General features: G+C 35.8%; 1 protein-coding gene and 1 pseudogene across 1 annotated transcript in view; one reads left to right on the top strand and one right to left on the bottom strand.

Moving 5' to 3' along the window:
- nvy (CBFA2/RUNX1 partner transcriptional co-repressor nervy) overlaps nucleotides 1-18,561 on the top strand; it is a 47,291-nt gene that overhangs the window by 20,433 nt on the left and 8,297 nt on the right. Inside the window, exons 3-4 of the mRNA XM_018449163.1 lie at nucleotides 11,870-12,297; nucleotides 13,908-14,054. Coding sequence (XP_018304665.1) covers nucleotides 11,870-12,297; nucleotides 13,908-14,054 — 575 coding nt within the window. The remainder of the gene's footprint in view (nucleotides 1-11,869; nucleotides 12,298-13,907; nucleotides 14,055-18,561) is intronic.
- LOC108723408 (uncharacterized) overlaps nucleotides 2,370-18,561 on the bottom strand; it is a 21,270-nt pseudogene continuing 5,078 nt past the window's right edge.

Below are 18,561 nucleotides of genomic sequence, written 5' to 3'. Positions count from 1 at the left end.
AGAGAGAGAGAGAGAGAGAGAGAGAGAGAGGGAGAGAGAGAATGTGCTCTGTAGGGGACGATGGCGAAACTCCTGCGAGCAGTCAGTCAACTTGGTTGGCTGGCCCGGTGTGTGTCGGTTAGGTTTGTGCACCGCCTGACTGCCTGGTCCAGACGCGATAAGGCACGTCCGACACTTCCACTGGGATTCTGCTCGGGGCTGATATCATATCCGTCCGCGCTGCCGGGGCATCCCCGACGCTACGCCGTTCGAGGTGTATTTCGCGATAGTCACCCGCACACCGCGTGTACTTACGGGGTGCGGCTTACGACCTGGAGCTCGTCCTCGGCGTACGTCCGCCTCTCTCCTCGCTACCGAGGATCTTCTCCTAAAACTGAAGGGCTCACGGTATCAGGCACTAACGGGAGAATAAGTTATGCGCTTCGAAATCTCAGGACGTTGTTTAGTTTTATAGATGTATCGAATATACACAGTTATAAGCCCCTTTGAAAGCGATGTTTAATTTAATTGCTGACATGATCTTTTAGGATAACGAAATTGTCCTGAGGCTGTTCCATTTCCATAAACGTTAACTGGGCCATTTAACGCTTTTTTTTTACAGTTGGTTTCTGTAATAGTTGAAATTAATCGAGGCTGAATCCTTTGTCTTTGTGTAATTCTGTTTTTGAAAAGAGACAGGAAATGAAATTAAACCACTAGCTAGCGTTTTTCGATATTTATGGTATAACAAGACCAGAAAGAGATTTATCAACAGAAGTCCAATTATTTTTTTTTATTAAAGTTTAGGGGAACGGCTCGTATACATCTTCTCTTCCTCCTCTGCGTTTAGCCAAGTTAAAAAAAGACATTAGGCATCGCGTGACACGTTAACTTTCAAGTGTGCAACCGATCAGACGGGAACAGTGACCAGGATGAAATCCGAGGATGACGTTCTCGGTATTTAAGTGGTACGCTTGTCGGCGAGATGAAATCGAACACATGGAGTCGCGAGATGTCGGGATCGAATCGGCGGGGAGGAGGCCCGCGAGAAGAAGGTTGCGAGAAAAACGGCGGCGGCGGTGGCGGCGAAAGGGGCGGAAGAAAAGGGAGCTCTGTTCGGAGATGAGGGAGAAAGAGGACGAAGGAGAATTCGAGAGCGGGAAGACCGTGGGTAGGGATTGCGATCAAAGCCATCTGTTGCATTGTCCCGGCAATTAGGAGGCGACAGCTGAGTCCCACCGTACTTACTTCCAGCCAGGGACTCTCAGTCGCGTGGAGCACGTGCGCTTTATCGATCTCGCTCTCTTCGTACCCCGTCGAACGTCGCCCACGAAGACCACCTTGCCCCGTGCGGAACCTTGCGTATATATGGCTCGAGTGCGTAAACCCGGATGCTAATCTCAGTGCAATTGCAGTTAGCAGCTGTGATTAGCAGGCGTATGTATTCTTTTGTAGTCAGTACGTCATTTATGTTAGCAAATAAAATAAATTAAATTAATCAAATTAAAATTTTTGGCGCACTTTCAATGAATCAACATTAATACTTGTTGAGTGGTATCATTATTTATTGCGTTTTCTCAGATTAATTGACAAAAACTATTAGATTTTTTTTGTACTCTAAAATTTTGATACGTCTAATAGAACTGGTGCACGTTAAAGCTATCGTACACAATTTGACGAAAAGATATTTGATTAATATAAATTTAGAAACGTGAGTTAAATCGTGAAATTTGCAACACATTTTATTATTGTTAGATAAAATATGTGTTTTTTATATAATAATTTGAAATGTTTCACTTTGATTCAGATTAAATCAGTGTATAACGGCTTTAACATGTATTGTTCTAAAAATTACCCTTATGAAGTAAACAGTTCATTTTCGGAATCTTTAGACATTTACATTTAAAAAAAACTTTATGTCTAATCACTAAAAGAAACATTTTTCAGAAACACACACTTGGAAATACAATAATAAAATATACGGGTATTGAGAGCGTTAATACAGCGCGGAAATTGGTGCGCAAATTATATAACCAAAAAATTCGAGTGATATTCACATAATATATTGATCTACCATGAATGTCGATACAATTTTCTTGAACGTTTCGGTTTTCCATCTTTAGTAAATTGTGAATAATTTTCATCGATGTCTTAATAACATATAGTCCGCAAATGTTGGAAAGATAATTTTCCAATACTTGGAAATTTTTAATCTCTTCCTATTGAAGAGGAAAAAAATTAGGACTGTATTAATTTATATAAAAATTCTGCAAGTAGATTATAACTATTGATTTCATAGAGATTTAAAAACTGCGAAAGTAGTACAATGACAAATTTTACGAAGTAAATTGCCATATAAACTTGTGTAACAATCTTATACTTCTGTGAAGTCATACGAAGTTCCATGCAACTGTGAAAACAGTAAGGATCGCTGTAAGCGTAACTGCTAATTGCGCGAATGGCTTACGTCAGTAACAGTGCGGCGAAAGTAACTCGTGGAAGGAACGGTTGATTGACGTAATAGTTTGCGGAGAACTTCTTCATCGTTGCGGAATGTCTGGTTGTGATGCGTGCTACGAAGAAATAAAGAGGCTCAGTGAGAAACAATTTGATGCACGAGAGATACCGTTACGCGTATGAGCATAAAAATCCATTTTGTATTTAATGGAACTTATATCTAGTTCTTAGTACATCTCATTGCAATATTTAATACTAGAAGAATCAAGCAGCCGCATTATTGACCGTTTTTATTTTTTAAATTAATATCATATTTCTTGCGACAAAATAGGATTCTAAAATTTTTTGACTTTTCAATAATTATGTTTTTTTATAGTGATGAAATATTTCGTTTTTCATCTCTTTTATTTTTAAAGTAATTTACTCGCTTGTTTCTCCCTTTATAGTGAGTATCTACAAAAAAACATTGGTACTTCTAGTGTTAGTGCAATTTCAATATGATTGACTGATTGTAAATAAACTGGAAATAAAACGATTACACTTTCGCGCTAGAAATGGTGTGTGAGAGCTGAAGTATATAAAAATTCAAATGACTCGCGTGACGCAGATTTACGGACGAAATTGTGCATCGTTCGAATATGTAGATATTATCATGGATAACGGATATCTTCGAGCAGAACTCAAAGAAAAGTTTACCCGTCGCATCGGGCAGCCGCGACGCTTCAGATGCTGCTTTTGGGTTCCACACGTGTGTGTGTGTGTGTGTGTGTGTGTGTGTGTGTGTGTGTGTGTGTGGGCGCGCGCGCGCGCATATGGTCCACAAGACAACCCATACGGATAAACTTTGATTTTCTACTGCCGACGAAGACAAACGGAGCTCTGCAGAAAAATGGCGCGCGGTCCGAAATTTTCTATACGCTTCCTTTTACATATGTATCGAAATTTATGACATCCATATTATAAAGAGCCAAAACCGAAAATGCTTACAAATAATTTCATGCAGATCATATTTACTCGTGTTTACTCGGAGCATTATTAAAATAAATTTTGCATTAGCAACCTCATTATTATAAAATCAATAAAAGGTGGAAAATGCAGATTGACTCTTTCGATACTTTTTAAACGTCATCACTGTAAAAAGAAGTGTTTAATTTTAAGATATTAAAATGTTTTATTCTTGTCTCCGTTTTTTAAACACTAAAAGCTGTTTTAAAAACTCTTTCAATAAACAAAACACTATGTGTTTTAAATCCAAACACATAGTGTTTTGTTTATATATATTAAAAAAATTTAAAACATTTTTAAGTGTTTGAAAAACCGAGACAAAAATTAAACACTTCTTTTCTGGGGCGATTCTACGGCTAATCGTTATATTTTCCGCGGATCGTCAAAGCTTTCAACTTCAATCCAATTTAATCGCTATATAACAAGTGCTTTCCATTTAGTGACACAAGTCGATACACACATCATTCTATCTTTCTAGACATTTTAGTGAATAACAAAGGTAGAACGACACTTGTGTCAATTCATGTCACCAAATGGAAAGCACCCATTATTGCGATAAAAAATGACGGCCAACGTGCGTTTGTTCGATGGTATCGAATACCGCGGATGCTCGTCACGATCAAAAGAAGTCAGCGAAGGAGAGGCGTTTCTCCTGATAAGCTTTCTGGGACAGGGTGAAGGGGGGCGACGGACGAGAGACAAGGATGGAGAACCGCTGCAGGAAGTAACAGCTGGCCGAAGGGATAGCAACATCAGCAACAGCAGCGGTAGCAGCAGCAGCGACGGCGACGGTGGTGGTGGCGGCGGCGGTGGTAGCAGCGCGGCTGTACCATTACCATCACCCAGCTAGATACCTTCTCTCCAGGTTTCTTGTACATACGGGCACATAAGTGCGCACACACGTGCGACGATACGAACGAAAGACGCGCGGCTGCATCGGCACAGCCGGCAAGATTGTACTCGTCACAAGTTCAACTGAGTGACAGTCGCGTGCAATCACAACGCGACGCTGATTAAACATTCGCGTGTCGTGCACATGCTCTTGCACGCCGACGGTCTTTAACCTTGGCTACGTACACAGAGAACTTTGACAAATGTGGACTCGCAGGCAATGAGATCCAATAAGACCTACCCGTCTTTCTCCGAACATACGTCCGATGTACGGAGGGTAGTTTGAAAAATTCTTATAATAAAACTGATAAAAAACATATTTTTGGCAAATCTTTTTATTTTTTAACATAATCCCTCTTCGATTAAATACACTTCTAACGATATTCTAACGATATTCTTATTTTTTTATACCGTCTGCGTAATATGATTTTTCAAGCCTTCAAAGTTATGTAGTTTCATTGATTATTTTGAGACGGATCTTTCTCTTGCAAGCCATTTCTTCATTTATTTAAAAGAAGGAAAAAGTCACTGGGGGCTAAATTTAGTGAATATGATGCATACGGAAACGATTCAAAGAGCAATTTACAATAAGATACAATTTCGCGACTGCAATCGAAGAAGTATGAGCGGGTGCTTTGCCATGATGGAACCAAAAGTTGGTTTGCTTTACACGAGCGAAACAAAGAAATTAATGAATGCATCTGAAATTTTAACAGTAGATTCTCTGGGCGGAATCAAATTTATTTAAAATTATAGCAGTTTGATATATTTGTGGCGTCATTTCTGTGTCAGGTCGAGAACTTTTCGAACTACCCTCGTATCTAATTCCTTCCATTTTTTTTCTTTTTCTGAAGCATTTTTAATGATGAAATTACGCTAACTGTTATGACAAGATTAAATGGCAATACATCAGACACGTGTGACAACTGATATTACAATTATTTACCTGCCGCAGTAACGGAATAATTATACCGCAACATATTATTCGACGCAATAATCATGTTTGTTAATTACTTCATTACAATCTATTTACATAATTATATCGTTCATTATTTGCATGTTATTATATCGCGTGTATAATTATAATTATAATTTTATTTAGGAATACGCAATTGCGTGGCAAGCTCGCGTCTGGTCAAAAATTTTTCGGACTGGAAGAAGAGAGTATGAAAATTATGTACAGTGTGCTACACGATAACATTAATACACAGCAGGTGGCTATTATAGAATAAAGTCAGTATACTAAAAAAGTAGCAGCAAATTGTTTATTTTTATGAAAATTTTACTTTATACTTTATATTTATAATACGACGATATAAATTGACATAAATAAATGTAATCACAAAAGAAAAATAATCCGGCTTGTATCCGAATTCTGGTAACGTCTCAGTAAGATTTATGAGTGATTTAGTAAAATGATATAATTTTTATATTTCAAACTATATTCGTATCATTTATATGTTATGCAAAATGATTTGTCTCTGTTAATATTGAAAATGGCAATATGGAGATTAAAATGTCTGTTTCATTGTTTATTACAATCATTATACGAATTTTTGCAATAAACATCCAGCTCGGCTCGCAGCTATTATTATTTCAGTTTGAAAAATAATCCACTACTTCTTGTAACTCAGTTAAAAACTAAACTAAATGATACAAAGAACGAATGTGTCGGGACTTCTTCACGCCTCTCCTTAGGTCTGTTTTCTGTGGCTGAACTAGTGTACATTGCACTTTTGGAACTTCAAGTAAGACAGATATATATTTGTTTAATATTTGGCGAGAGCGAGAAAAAGAGTTCTAGTGCAGTTTAGTGCAGGAATAAAAAAATAGACGTCTTGTTTAATGAAGAACAGTAAATTGTGCAAACTTAGTACAACTGACAGTTAAGATGTATTATCAACATGAATACACATTAACTGTTAGTTGTGCTAATAATTTTGTTAAAGAAAATGTTTTTGGGAGACATTTTTAACTTTTTCTTGTAATTGCATTCATTTATGTTGATTTCTATAATTTGTAATTATATGTAAAAATGAAAAATTAAGTGTTTTATAAAAATTATTATTTTACTGCACTTTCTTTAGAGAAATGGACCGTTTTTTTACAATAGCAACCGCATTATGTCAACACTCGTTTAGCACCGTACATGTCCGTGAACCGAATTCGTCCTGGGTATAATCAATCTTTGTTTTATCGCGTTGCCCACTTAATCGTCAGAGCATTGAGACATGATTCGAAAATGGATGGATCCTGGATGCTTGCACCCGCATAGATGTCAATCGTTGTACCGCGGAGATGCATGCATCGCCGCGATTTCGTATCGTAAAGTCATCGTCATTAGAGAGTTTCCACTCATTATCGGCTCACTCGGCTGTGATTTAATCGCTTCGGAACAGAAATGAACAGAAAATTGTTTCGATTCGATAAATTCGGTGGGAACTTGTTACAGGCGTGTGTAAAGAAAACGCTTGCAGCAACGTAATTAATTAAATCCACGTCTGGCGTTTTACTTTGACTTGTACGGCTATCATCCGTAAAACGACATCAACGTTAATAAATCGCAAGCGAATAAACATTAGCGGAGAGAAGCCTGAAACGTTTATCATATATTTATGGCTTATTACAATCGAATAATATTGTTACAAATGTTACGTCTGAATTTACAGATCGCAATTAAACATTTTGTCCTACCCGTTCACCCGTCAACTGGCAAATTAATTCGCTGACAGATAACAGAAAGAGGCGTGTGACAAATTGTTAACAAACCGACTAGAGAGTAGCGATTTATCGTGCATTTTACGCATCGAGAAACGTCGCGCGAAAGAAACTGTAACCAAAAGGTCATAATGATTGTCACGTAATTTCAATTATGATGTTCACGTAATCAACTATACTTTGCGTGGAAATTTTGCTATTATTTAATATTATTAAGGAAGGACAGCCTACAGAGATTTTTATAGCGAAAACAATTCTTTATATCGTCAATTTATTTAACAATAAAAAAATAAAAGTCATTCAGGTCATTTTCAGTATCGTTTGCAATTTAAAATTCACAAATAATTCAATCTGAATAACAGTGTCAAATTAATCCCCTCGCAATTTCCTTGCTTTCTATTGCGACAAATTTTCATTATAACCGAAATGACATTCAAGCGTCAAGCAAACGATGTATTTTTGTATACATTTTATTATTTGACATCGTTATTTACATTGAATTATTATACATACCGAGGATGACCTGATTAATTATAATGTCGAAACATTATTATTTATTCTTTTGTTATTAAATTTTGTTATTAAAATGATACAAAATTGTTTTGATTATAAGAATCTGCGTATATAGGCTTTCATACTCCTTCTTTAATAATATTAATTTATTCTCGTTCGTATATATTTTCTATCATTCTTATTTTTTTTTATCTAATCGATTCCGGTTATCGCGGTGCGGCAAACACTATTTTCGCAATCGCCACTCGTGATCTTCCTGCTGGCATCCTCGCGGCAGTTACCAAGACCATCGAGGGGATTTTTCCGTGGGATATCACGACGACGCCTCGTGTAACCACCTTGCCTTTATGCAAGCGGAAGGTGCTTGTGTGTACTCAGGCTCCCCCGTCATGTCGCATAAGCCGTGAGGTAGTTTAGTTTGTCGAGAGTTCAGGTACAGGTAATTACCTACTGGCTACCGGCGTCAGGTGGTAGTGACACGGTAGCGTCGACCTCCTCCTCGTTTTCCTCCTCTTCTTACTTGCGCGGTACCATCTTCTCTTTCCTCTCTCCCCTCTTTCTCTCTCCCTCTCGCGTGTGGGCGAGCATGCTCTCTCTTTCCTTCGATACTTCGGTCATGTACTCGCACATACTCACGCAAAAATACCTCATGACGAACAGTTCCATTAGCTTAATGGGACCGCCCCTCCTGCCGATAGATTGACCGTCTTATCTGACAACCTTCATGTGCGCAAAGTTCGGGTTTCGCATTAATTATTTGGCGCTTCATCCGATATGCTTAAAATCTGGTTAATTTTCCGACGATTGTGAAGGGCCCGAGTTTTCAGTAGATAAATCAATAATTAATCGCAAAAAGCCATTTATAATCTATACATCCGATAGTTTGTGTTAGATTAATTACTATACTCGACTTGTAAACATGTGTTGTCATGTTGTTATTTTACAACCTTAGATTGTACGTTTTATGGGATACTTGCGGATCTTTAATTATATGCTGGTTATGCGCTCGTATATAAATGCTTCAACCAGTAAAAAGGTTTTTAGCGCGAGTTTATTATGGTAATAACTCTTCGAGGATATAACTATCATTTCGATAATGTCACTACATTATTGGCACTCTAAGAAAACAAAGAGATATGAGTAATAATTGTTCCTGAACAGCGAACTTGTAAATTATATTTCAAATCATTTTTCATTTTTTAAATAGCTTTACTGCACTATTTTCTGATGTTCCTGACATTTTTTTAATTTTTGTAATGTTTTATTAATTAATAATTGAGTTTTGTAACTCTTCCTAATATCTTATTTTTATAATATTTTTATAAAATGTTATATTGTTGAAACATGAAAACTTTTTTTTTCATTAGGTTCTATTCGTATACACGCTAATTTTATACTGAAAAAATTAAATATTAATAAATATTTGTTTGGACATCATTTTAATTATAAGAATTTTAAAGAATAATATGTATCACTTTTTATTTAATGTTTTAGTTCATATAAAATTTATCTAAAATAATTATTTTTTTTAAATTTTCTGATACTTCTTTTCTAAAAGAGTCTAATTGCCATAACTCGACACAGGTAGTCTTACCGATCAAAATTATTTTATTCTCTTACATCAGTAAATAAACATTTGATATATATATATATATACATTTATTATAATAATTGTTTTAATAGTTTTCTTCAAAGCTATGATTCTACACTACATGATTCTGCAATGAGAAAAAACTAATTTAAGATAAAAATATTATTAAATTTTCTTAGGTGATTGCCATCTCTAATTTTTTTAATTTAACTCTACCACTTTTGAAGTAAAGGAGAGTGAGATATAATGAATTAAAAATCTCTTTTAAATTAAAATTAAAAATTCCACCTTCGCACGCGAGCGAAATCTAATAATTAATCTACACACAGAAAAATATAATTTTATTGTTAAGAAAAGTAATTATTCAGTATACTTTCTTTCTTTTAAATAACATTTATCAAGATATATTCTTTAATAAAGAATATATCTTGATAACAATTTTGAAATATATACTCATTACAAATTTTTAAAAAACTCATTATTTATACATACTCCAAACAAAAATTTATTTTTTTTTTAAATATATTATAACATTTATCTAAGAAACGAATTTATAAATAAGAAACCGAATTTGTTTTAATTTAAGAATCTTAATTGAAGTACTAAACTTATTAGGATTCAGAATATATTTTGAATAAATTTGTTGCTTGTGATAAATTTATAATAGATTTGCGGATATATAAACTTTTGAAATATTTGAACTAAGTAATTATTATTTGTGTACAGTATGTATTTTGCCGTGTGTTCACGATTGTCTGCAATTTCACCGATAACCGGTCGATTGATCAATTGCGAGTACCACAACGCGAAGGAATTCGCTGAAGGGGTCAGCCTTGCAGGATCGTCGCTGTCGATCGAGCCGTGTCACAGGAGCTCGGCTGTAACGTTTCGTTATCGGCATACTCGGCATGCTCTCGTCGTTTTCGCCACGCATGCCGCAGGCGTTCCACGAGAGATAACGCCGCGCGCGCACAGAACGGGGACAAGACAAGGTAGATGACACGGCCCGTAATTGCATGTTATCCGTTGCATCCACGCGCGGGCGTGTCCGCGTGCCTGGGCGCGTGTGCATACACACCAACACGGTGGCACGCGTGTGCAAGTATGCACGCAAGTATGTATATGTACGTTTGTACAGAAGAGTGTTTGCGCTACCGGATCCGGCTGCCCGTTCCACGTGCCCTCGTGCTTGACGTCCCACGGATACGCGACACAAAGGACGTTTGTGGTGGCGCCGTACTTTTTCGAGCTCGAACCAGTCTCTTTCGTTGTTTCAAATGTAAATAATGTCTGTTCCGAAATGCCCATCCGCGGCTTTATCGGATGACCCGTCATTGGAGTCGCGTGGATCAAGTTGCAACGAAATAGCCTTTGCCATTGGTATCGATCGAAGCATCGCAGTCGTATGACAGTTCTTTTTTTATCGAACAGACGTTATGAATTTTTTGTCTATTGATATCTCCGAAAACTTCAAGAAAGTTTCAATTAAAAACTTGAACAATATTATTTTATTTTCTTGGTTTGTTAGAAGTTTATACGATTTGTTGTGGATATCATAGTAAATTTATAATTATAATAAGTTGATGAATAGATGTAATCAAATAATAAAAGAAATGCTATATTCGGTCCAAACAGATCTTAGTGCTTAAATATTTTGGTATGAATTTATATTATATATGTATGTCCAATTCTGCAAATCGTGCATCGAAATCTTTTTCAGTCTCGAAACTCAGTTATGAATAGAATTAGTAATAATGTCACATATTAAATTGACAAGAAATTTAATAATATTGATGCTAATAATCATCTTAATATTAGTTAAAAGAATATTAATAATATGATGTTTAATGAAGATATTTTATTTGGTAAATTATGCGGCTTTACAGATAAATAAATATAAAATTTATGCATTGAGCTCAGAATATATTTATCTTCAGATTAATTACGATTGGTAATTACGAGAGGTTTGGCGAAATAAAGGCCTAATTACAAAATCTTGATTTTGATAAAAATTAAAATACTTGTTATTGATTTTGATAAAAATTAAAAAACTTGTTATTTTTTTATTATACCACAAATGGGAACAGTATTAAATGTATATTTCTCTATTATGATCAATATTTAAAAAGTTATTTGCAATTTGAAAAATGCACTTAGTCCGTTTTTTCGAATATTGATCATAATATTATAAGATATTATAAGAATCGACAGAAAGAAAAGACTATGAACTGCAGAAATGTTTTTTATTTTTATATTCTTCTAAAAGAAATATAAAATGAATATGAAATACATTTTACTCTTACTTGTACAAAATAAATTGATAATAATGCTCAATCATCATCCGATGAGTTTTTGTAAGATTTTTAACATAAATATGTTATAATGAAAACATATTATTGTCGTTCCATTTTCATCTTCATCCATTATCATCGTACCATTTTCGTTCAATCTCTGGTAAAAATCTCATTAATGATTTTAAATCATTTTTCCATTGATTATATTATTTTCACCACCACAGAACAATCGAAACACATTCATATTTAACTTTAATGTAAGCAACATCAATTCCTTGTTTACTTGCGCTAATCTCCAGAAAAAGAGCCTAAGTAGAATTGTGCCTTTATTCCGCCAATCCCCTCAATTATAGTTTTGAGTGTCATTATAAATATTCTTAGAAACAAGGTACTTGAAGGCCAGAATTGATTTTCATTGCAGCATCCTCCGTAACACGGGAGAAGTCTTCGCGCGAGGAAACGGTCCAGCCCGAGGCGCATTCACCTTCCTCTCAGCAGCATCAAAGGATCGGTCAGCAGAAGCAAACAAACGGCCCTCGATCGGAATACAAAGGCGCATCCGGTTGCTCTAGGTCTTCTGATAACGACAGCCCTTTGCCTTCACAATCGCTCAAGCCTGAGCTTGAGGAGGCTGCAGCAGGTACTGCGAATGCTGGGCTCAGGACGACGGACGAGCAGAGCGATGGCGCCGTGTTAGCGAACGGCACTGCCGGTGTATCCAGATGCGTCAGTGGTATCCTCGCAGGACATGGCAAGCTCAAGAGGTTGCTGGGCACTCTGGTGCAATTCGCCACCGATATCTCAGCAGACACGGGTGATACGGTGCGCACGCTGATACTCGCGCTTCTGGTAGGTAAACGATATATCTCTGCACTTTTGAAAAATGAATCAGTGGCTTCAGTGCTACACTCATCAGTAATCATCAGCGAATATTTACTAGCAATGATACACTGATTCTCTTACTTTAGAAGTTATGATTTTCTGCAGATTCAAGCTGCGTTCCGATATTCACTGTCAGTACTGTGAAAATTACGTTACATACATTATATATTTTTAATACTGGTAATGAATATCGGAACACTTTCAATCTACAGAAATCATAATCTCTAAAAATGAATCAGTATTATATTATTGTATTATTATCGAAAAACAATAAATATTCGCTGATTACATCAGTTATAAGTGTAGCACCAAAGACTGAAACCCGTAATAATATACTGATTCATTTTTAGAGAGCCGTAGTTTTATAATAACAATTTTGTACTTTTGAAATTCTTTAGAGTGGAATCTCATTTTAAAGAGTAAAAATTGAGCTGGTCTCTCGGCCAGTCTTGAAAAAGAGTGGCTCAATTTTCATCCTTTAAGAGTGAGATTTCTTTCTTCAGATATCACTCTTTCTTTCTTCACTTAAAAAATTTTAGAGTATAATAAATTTTAATTTAATTAGATAAATTAATTTTTTAAGATATTTTGATAATGTTAATATTTTTTATATGCGTTACAAATATTTAATCACACACACGAATAAAATAATAATGCGTAACACGCACGTATAATCGGGATTAATATTGCTAATTTTTTATTTAACTTCCTATCGATATATTTTAATAAACTTTAGCGTGTCACGTTTACATTATATGAACCGTTAGCTTATTAGCAATCTCTGTTAGCTTATCTCACATTGCACCACGTAGTTTGCAGATCATCTTCTTCATGCAAGACCTTTCTGGATTTACGAATTCTTTAATATCAACAATAAAGTAATATACGCGTACCAGCTGACGGAGTTTTGTGCCGCGTGCTGAAATCACGAGATTTGCAGTATGTATGCATCATATTGCATCGTCGTTAGGTGCATCCGTATAATAAATTATATAGACATTTCTCTCAATAGCAGATATTACTTTACGTTATTAAAATAGATTAACGATTTCCTTTCAATTTAACAAGAGGGATAATTATTTATTTTGTATCGATGAGAAATTCGTCGTAAAACTTGAAGCTCATAATACTTTCGTTGTGGAAAAATATACTTTTTAGCGGCATTTCATCGGTTACATTTTGGCAATGATAACGTCATGAAAATTCGTGGTCCAGTTGTAACTAACAAGCGTCAGATAAACGATTCTGCAATGTGCATGCATGCATGCGGCACGGGATGAAAAAAAGCATAGTTAATCGATGCCGGCCGTACCGTGTCGTTAAACAGCTCGTAAATATTCAAAGTACGTACATAATGCATAATGTCGTCGTGTGTACCGAGCGTGCATACGTCCCGGAAACGTGACATCTGGTGACCGTGCTTAACTGTAAAACGATCGCGGCACGTGACAAACGCAAAACCAAATCCAACCAAAGCCGCGCGCGCAACTCGTTCCGGAAACGCGTTTCGCTTCGGGATCCGATCTTTTTGTCGACGATTGAATTACACGCGGCGCTCGCCGTGTCGTTAATTGCAGAGCGGCAGCATGACCGCGGAGGAGTTTCATTCGGCGTTACAGGAGGCGACAAACTTCCCGCTCAGAAGCTTCGTCTTGCCGTATCTCAAGCACACCCTGCCTTCCCTGCAGAGGGACCTAAGTAACGCGGCCAGGGCGAATAATCAGGTAAAACAATTTACTACAATTTTACTACGATTTACTACGATTTTTTATACAATCGCTTATCATTCCTTCGCAGTAAAGAACAGTTTTTACTGAAGCATCTAAAAATTTAGCTAGATACATAAAATCTGAAAATAATTTTGATAGATCATCAAAGTAATTGTTTATGTGAGATACTCAAATTGCTAGAATGTTATAATTTTTCTGCAATATTGCTCGTCAAGCTTGAGCGTCCTACAGAATTATTTTGATAGTCCAACAAAATTATTTTCAGAATTTGTACGTGGCTAAATTTTCAGATACTCCAGCAAAACAATTCTTTTCATGTAGCGAGACGAAAATTTATTTTCACGCATATAAAAAGTAAAAATTCACTGACGAGATGGATCGCACTTGCATCACATTATTTTTTCAGACATAACAATTATCATTATTATTATTATTATTTTACGCTCCACCTTATACTGCATTATAATGCACTCTTATCTCGAGGTGACTCTTCAAGACATTTTCTACATTTTTTACTAATGTTTACAAATTGTAAGAGAAAAAAATATCCGTATGATGTTTCTCCATAGATTCGGTAAAGTGTCATAAGGCTGCAATGAGAATAACGGTGACGGCTGATTCATAAGCAGTCCGATGCTTTATTGGAGCCACCACGGTGGTCATAAATCACTGCACTCGTGTGCAATGCGGTGCGGCGCGTAACGATGCATGAAGACGCGCATTCCCCGCGCTGGTAAAAATCGCTACCTCGCGGCCAGGATCTGTCACAATCAAAATAAGTCACTTGCATATATGTCGGATGGGGGGGAATTAAATATAAATTTTAATTCTTTTATTCATTATTAGCTTTAAATAATTTAATCTTTACGAAAATCTGAAACTGGCTAATTTAATTGTTGAAAGATAATAATTATTTATTTATTTGAAGTACTAAAAGCATTGAACAAGAGTGCTTTTAATACTTAAAATAATAATTTAGTAGTTTTCAATACTTGTAATCCTTAAATTAATTCTTTAATTAATTACTGTTTTTCAATATTAAGCCCTACAGACCTGATTTTATTGGAATCATGTTAAAAAAATTTTTTTTTAATTCAGTGCGCACTTTAATGAGTAATAATTCATACTAAGCAATTAATTTTTTTTTAATTTTGACTATTCTCTTCCAACATATACATTATTAATTATTATGTACATCAAATCTTAAATGATGTCGAAGAAATTAAATAATTTCAACTGATAATGTCTTTAAATTTAATAAATTAGATGTACACAGGGTCTAAAGAAGTTAATCAATAATAATTAATTTGTCAGTATTAAATTTCTGTAATGGAAGTTAACATTTGTATATATTCAAACTTTTTAAATAATTGCAGACACACAATATTCCTCGTATTTACCTCAAGATTTCAATTATTCTTTAAATTCTTTTGAGATATCTTGAACATTTTCTTTTTTACTAAAAAAATGTTATTTGTTATCATTTGCATTTATCGAAAAAGAACGTAACTTGTACTGTTCTAGTTAAGATAACCAGAATTCTAGTTGATACAATATTTCTGGTAAAATCTATTAGAATTCTTATTTTTACCAGAATAATTATATCAATCAGAATTCTAGTTATCTCAACTAGAATTCTAGTAGATTTAACCAGAAAATTCTGATTCGTCCATTTTCCACCAGAATTACTAAATCGCGCGCTCCTTTAACAATTCGCGGCGTACGCGATTTTTTTATCGCCTCATTCCTGATGGGAATATCACGGCGAAATAAGGAGAGACGGACAGATCCAACGTAACATTACGCCATTCTAAATGGGCGGATCGATGTCACACGTGGTCGACTCGCGTTCCAAGCATGCGGTCGCGGAGCGCGCAGCGTCTCAAGAAGGAAAGATCACCGTCCGCAGCGTTTGTTATGCAGGAACCGGTCCATGTCCTCTCGAAGATGTCGCACGTGCCTGATGTCTCTCTTTCTCTCTTTTTTCTTTCCCTCTTTCTTTTTCTCGCTTGGGTCGCGCGTCGGCCCATAAATTTGTATGCACTACTGCGCTCGAGCAAGTGTATGCAACCGCGCCCCCGAATCCTTTCCCGCGTTTACTTCTCCGCAACATTGTGGCCAGTATGGAACCACAAAGTATGCCGTTCAAGATAATAGACGAGTCACCGCGGACTCACGCAAGGGGAAATGTATTTTTATTTCCTTCCCTTCTAAATTCTCGAAAGAGAAGAAAAATCTCTTTCCCCTTTTCTTCTTTTCTTTAAGGTCTGCAAAATAAATTATCGAATGGCGAGTGTTGTTTAAATGTAAATTTTTTTTTTTTTTTATAGTGTTCTTTTTCTTTAGAACAAGAAAAATTAATTTTGATAGAAAAATTTAGATGTTTAATTAAAATTTTAGCGATCATTTCTGTTAAATACATTTTTAATATTTTCTTTGTTAAAATCATCGTACATTAAAATAATGTTATAATTTTGAAATGTTACGAAATGTAGCGAGCGCTTGAATTTAGATTTCGTTTATATCTCGCAATGAAGTAATGATTAATTATTCATTAGTTAAATTTTAAACCGAGCTCTAAGCGGCTGCTACGTCAGATGTCAGTTTCCCAGATTATAAAATTCATTTTCCAAACCAGCGACTGCGGCGGTATCACATCCGCCGCTTTATTTCTTTGTGGCGCTGCAACTTTTAGCCAATACGATTGTGAAATAATTATTACGACAAATATATACGAAAAAATACAAAAATTATACGAAATAATATATAAATATTAAATTTAACCTTAGAAATAGCAGAGATATTTTCTTCTCATTTGAAGCTGTATCGCCAGAACGTTCAACGTTGAATAATGCAAGAATTACAAGCGTCTCATCAGATCGCTACGAGGGAACAATTCATTTTAAATACGCTCCGGAATCTGCGTGAGAAATTGCGTGAGTGTCAGGTCCGGGACATTCCCGTATAACGAACGCGACGCGAAAGCGCGGGAGGACACGGTAAAATCAACAGAGGCAAGGCTGACCGGCTGGCAGGTTGTTTTAATTTCCCAGGCTACTTTCCGATCGTCGTCGGTGGGAGCATGCCAGTCTGTTCCAAGATGGTTTTGAAAGAGACGTGAGGATCGGAAAAAAAAGCGCCATGATTTTTGCCCTCCTTCCCGAATCTCTCGCAGCGCGAACGCGTTGTGGATACACGCGAGATGCGGAGCTTGATAGTCATGCGATAATACGCGTGATACGTGACACGCGATCACGCACGTACTCTCTTTCAACGAATCACGTTCAATTATTCCGCGCAGATAAAGTGATAAAAAAGTGTTCGTGTAGCCTCGTTGATTCCTGTCATATCAAGCCTTTTTCTGCGCAGCGAGTTAATAAATTTGAAAAATTAAGCGACAATAAGTCCTCATAAAATCCACTTTTTTGTATACGAAATAATTTAGGCTTAGATGGAAAGAATTGCTTGGGGAAGAACCGATTAAATAACGTTGCATTTCAGAGAATTAAACTGTTCGTAATGTATATAATCTCGTCCTTAAAATTATCCCTTGCATACAATTTCTCGCGCTGAATCCGTGGATGTACGATTTAATCCGGTATACTTTGGCCATTCATGTACGCATCGGTTGGTTTGAATCCGGTGCTTGCAATTATTTATCTGCAAAAAAAAAAAGAAGAAAGGACTCTTACACCGTATTTTATATCGGGCGGTAATATTTATGCAAATTTACGAGGAATTAACATTAGAGAAAATGCATTAACGCTTTTATTTGCTTTTTCTGGATACAAATCTATGTCGTATTAAAATTAAGAGTATTTGCGAAAAAGTATTCGGTACTTGTGCCGAGCACGCGAACGCGCATGAATAGACACGAAAGGGGGAAGCTCGATATTTTTTAACGCGTTTCAAGTTCGACAAACCGAATTGGAGAACAGTTTATAGAAATGAAAAATAAATTTGTAAATTTGTACATGAATTTTATTATAAGCATTAAGATCCGCTTCGATCGGAAATAGAATTTTTTCTCTTATTTGAAATATTTTTTAAGATACAAAAAAGCAATCTACTGATTATGGAAATAAATATCATACTTTAAAATATCAGAATAATAAAATTGTGTAACAATAATTATTGAATAAAGATGGTTTGTCCGCATATTTAATTTGAAAAGTTTAGTAAATTAAGTAAAACGTATTTTTTTTTAAATCAATTTTATTTTTTAACATAGTCTCCTTTGAGGGCTACACATTTGGTGTCAAATTTGAAAGCACAATTTCTCGAACCGATTTTTTTCATACAGAACATCATTGGGATCGAATAATTAAACCGCGGTGCAACGTAATGCGGTGCAACCTTAATGCGAAGAAGCTGATTGTATTCGATCAATTGATACACATCTTTAATTTCCACGATGCCGCGAAATTCGAGTCTGGGAGGATTAATGGGAGTCTTCTCTCGCTTATGCTACTGCCCACAGCTGTTGCCCGTCTCGAAGGCG

The sequence above is a fragment of the Mycetomoellerius zeteki genome, unplaced genomic scaffold, assembly GCF_001594055.1.
Source record: "Mycetomoellerius zeteki isolate Tzet28-1 unplaced genomic scaffold, Tzet1.0 scaffold232, whole genome shotgun sequence".
In the NCBI taxonomy this organism is placed as follows: Eukaryota; Metazoa; Arthropoda; class Insecta; order Hymenoptera; family Formicidae; genus Mycetomoellerius; species Mycetomoellerius zeteki.
This window is presented reverse-complemented; position numbering and strand designations above follow the sequence as displayed.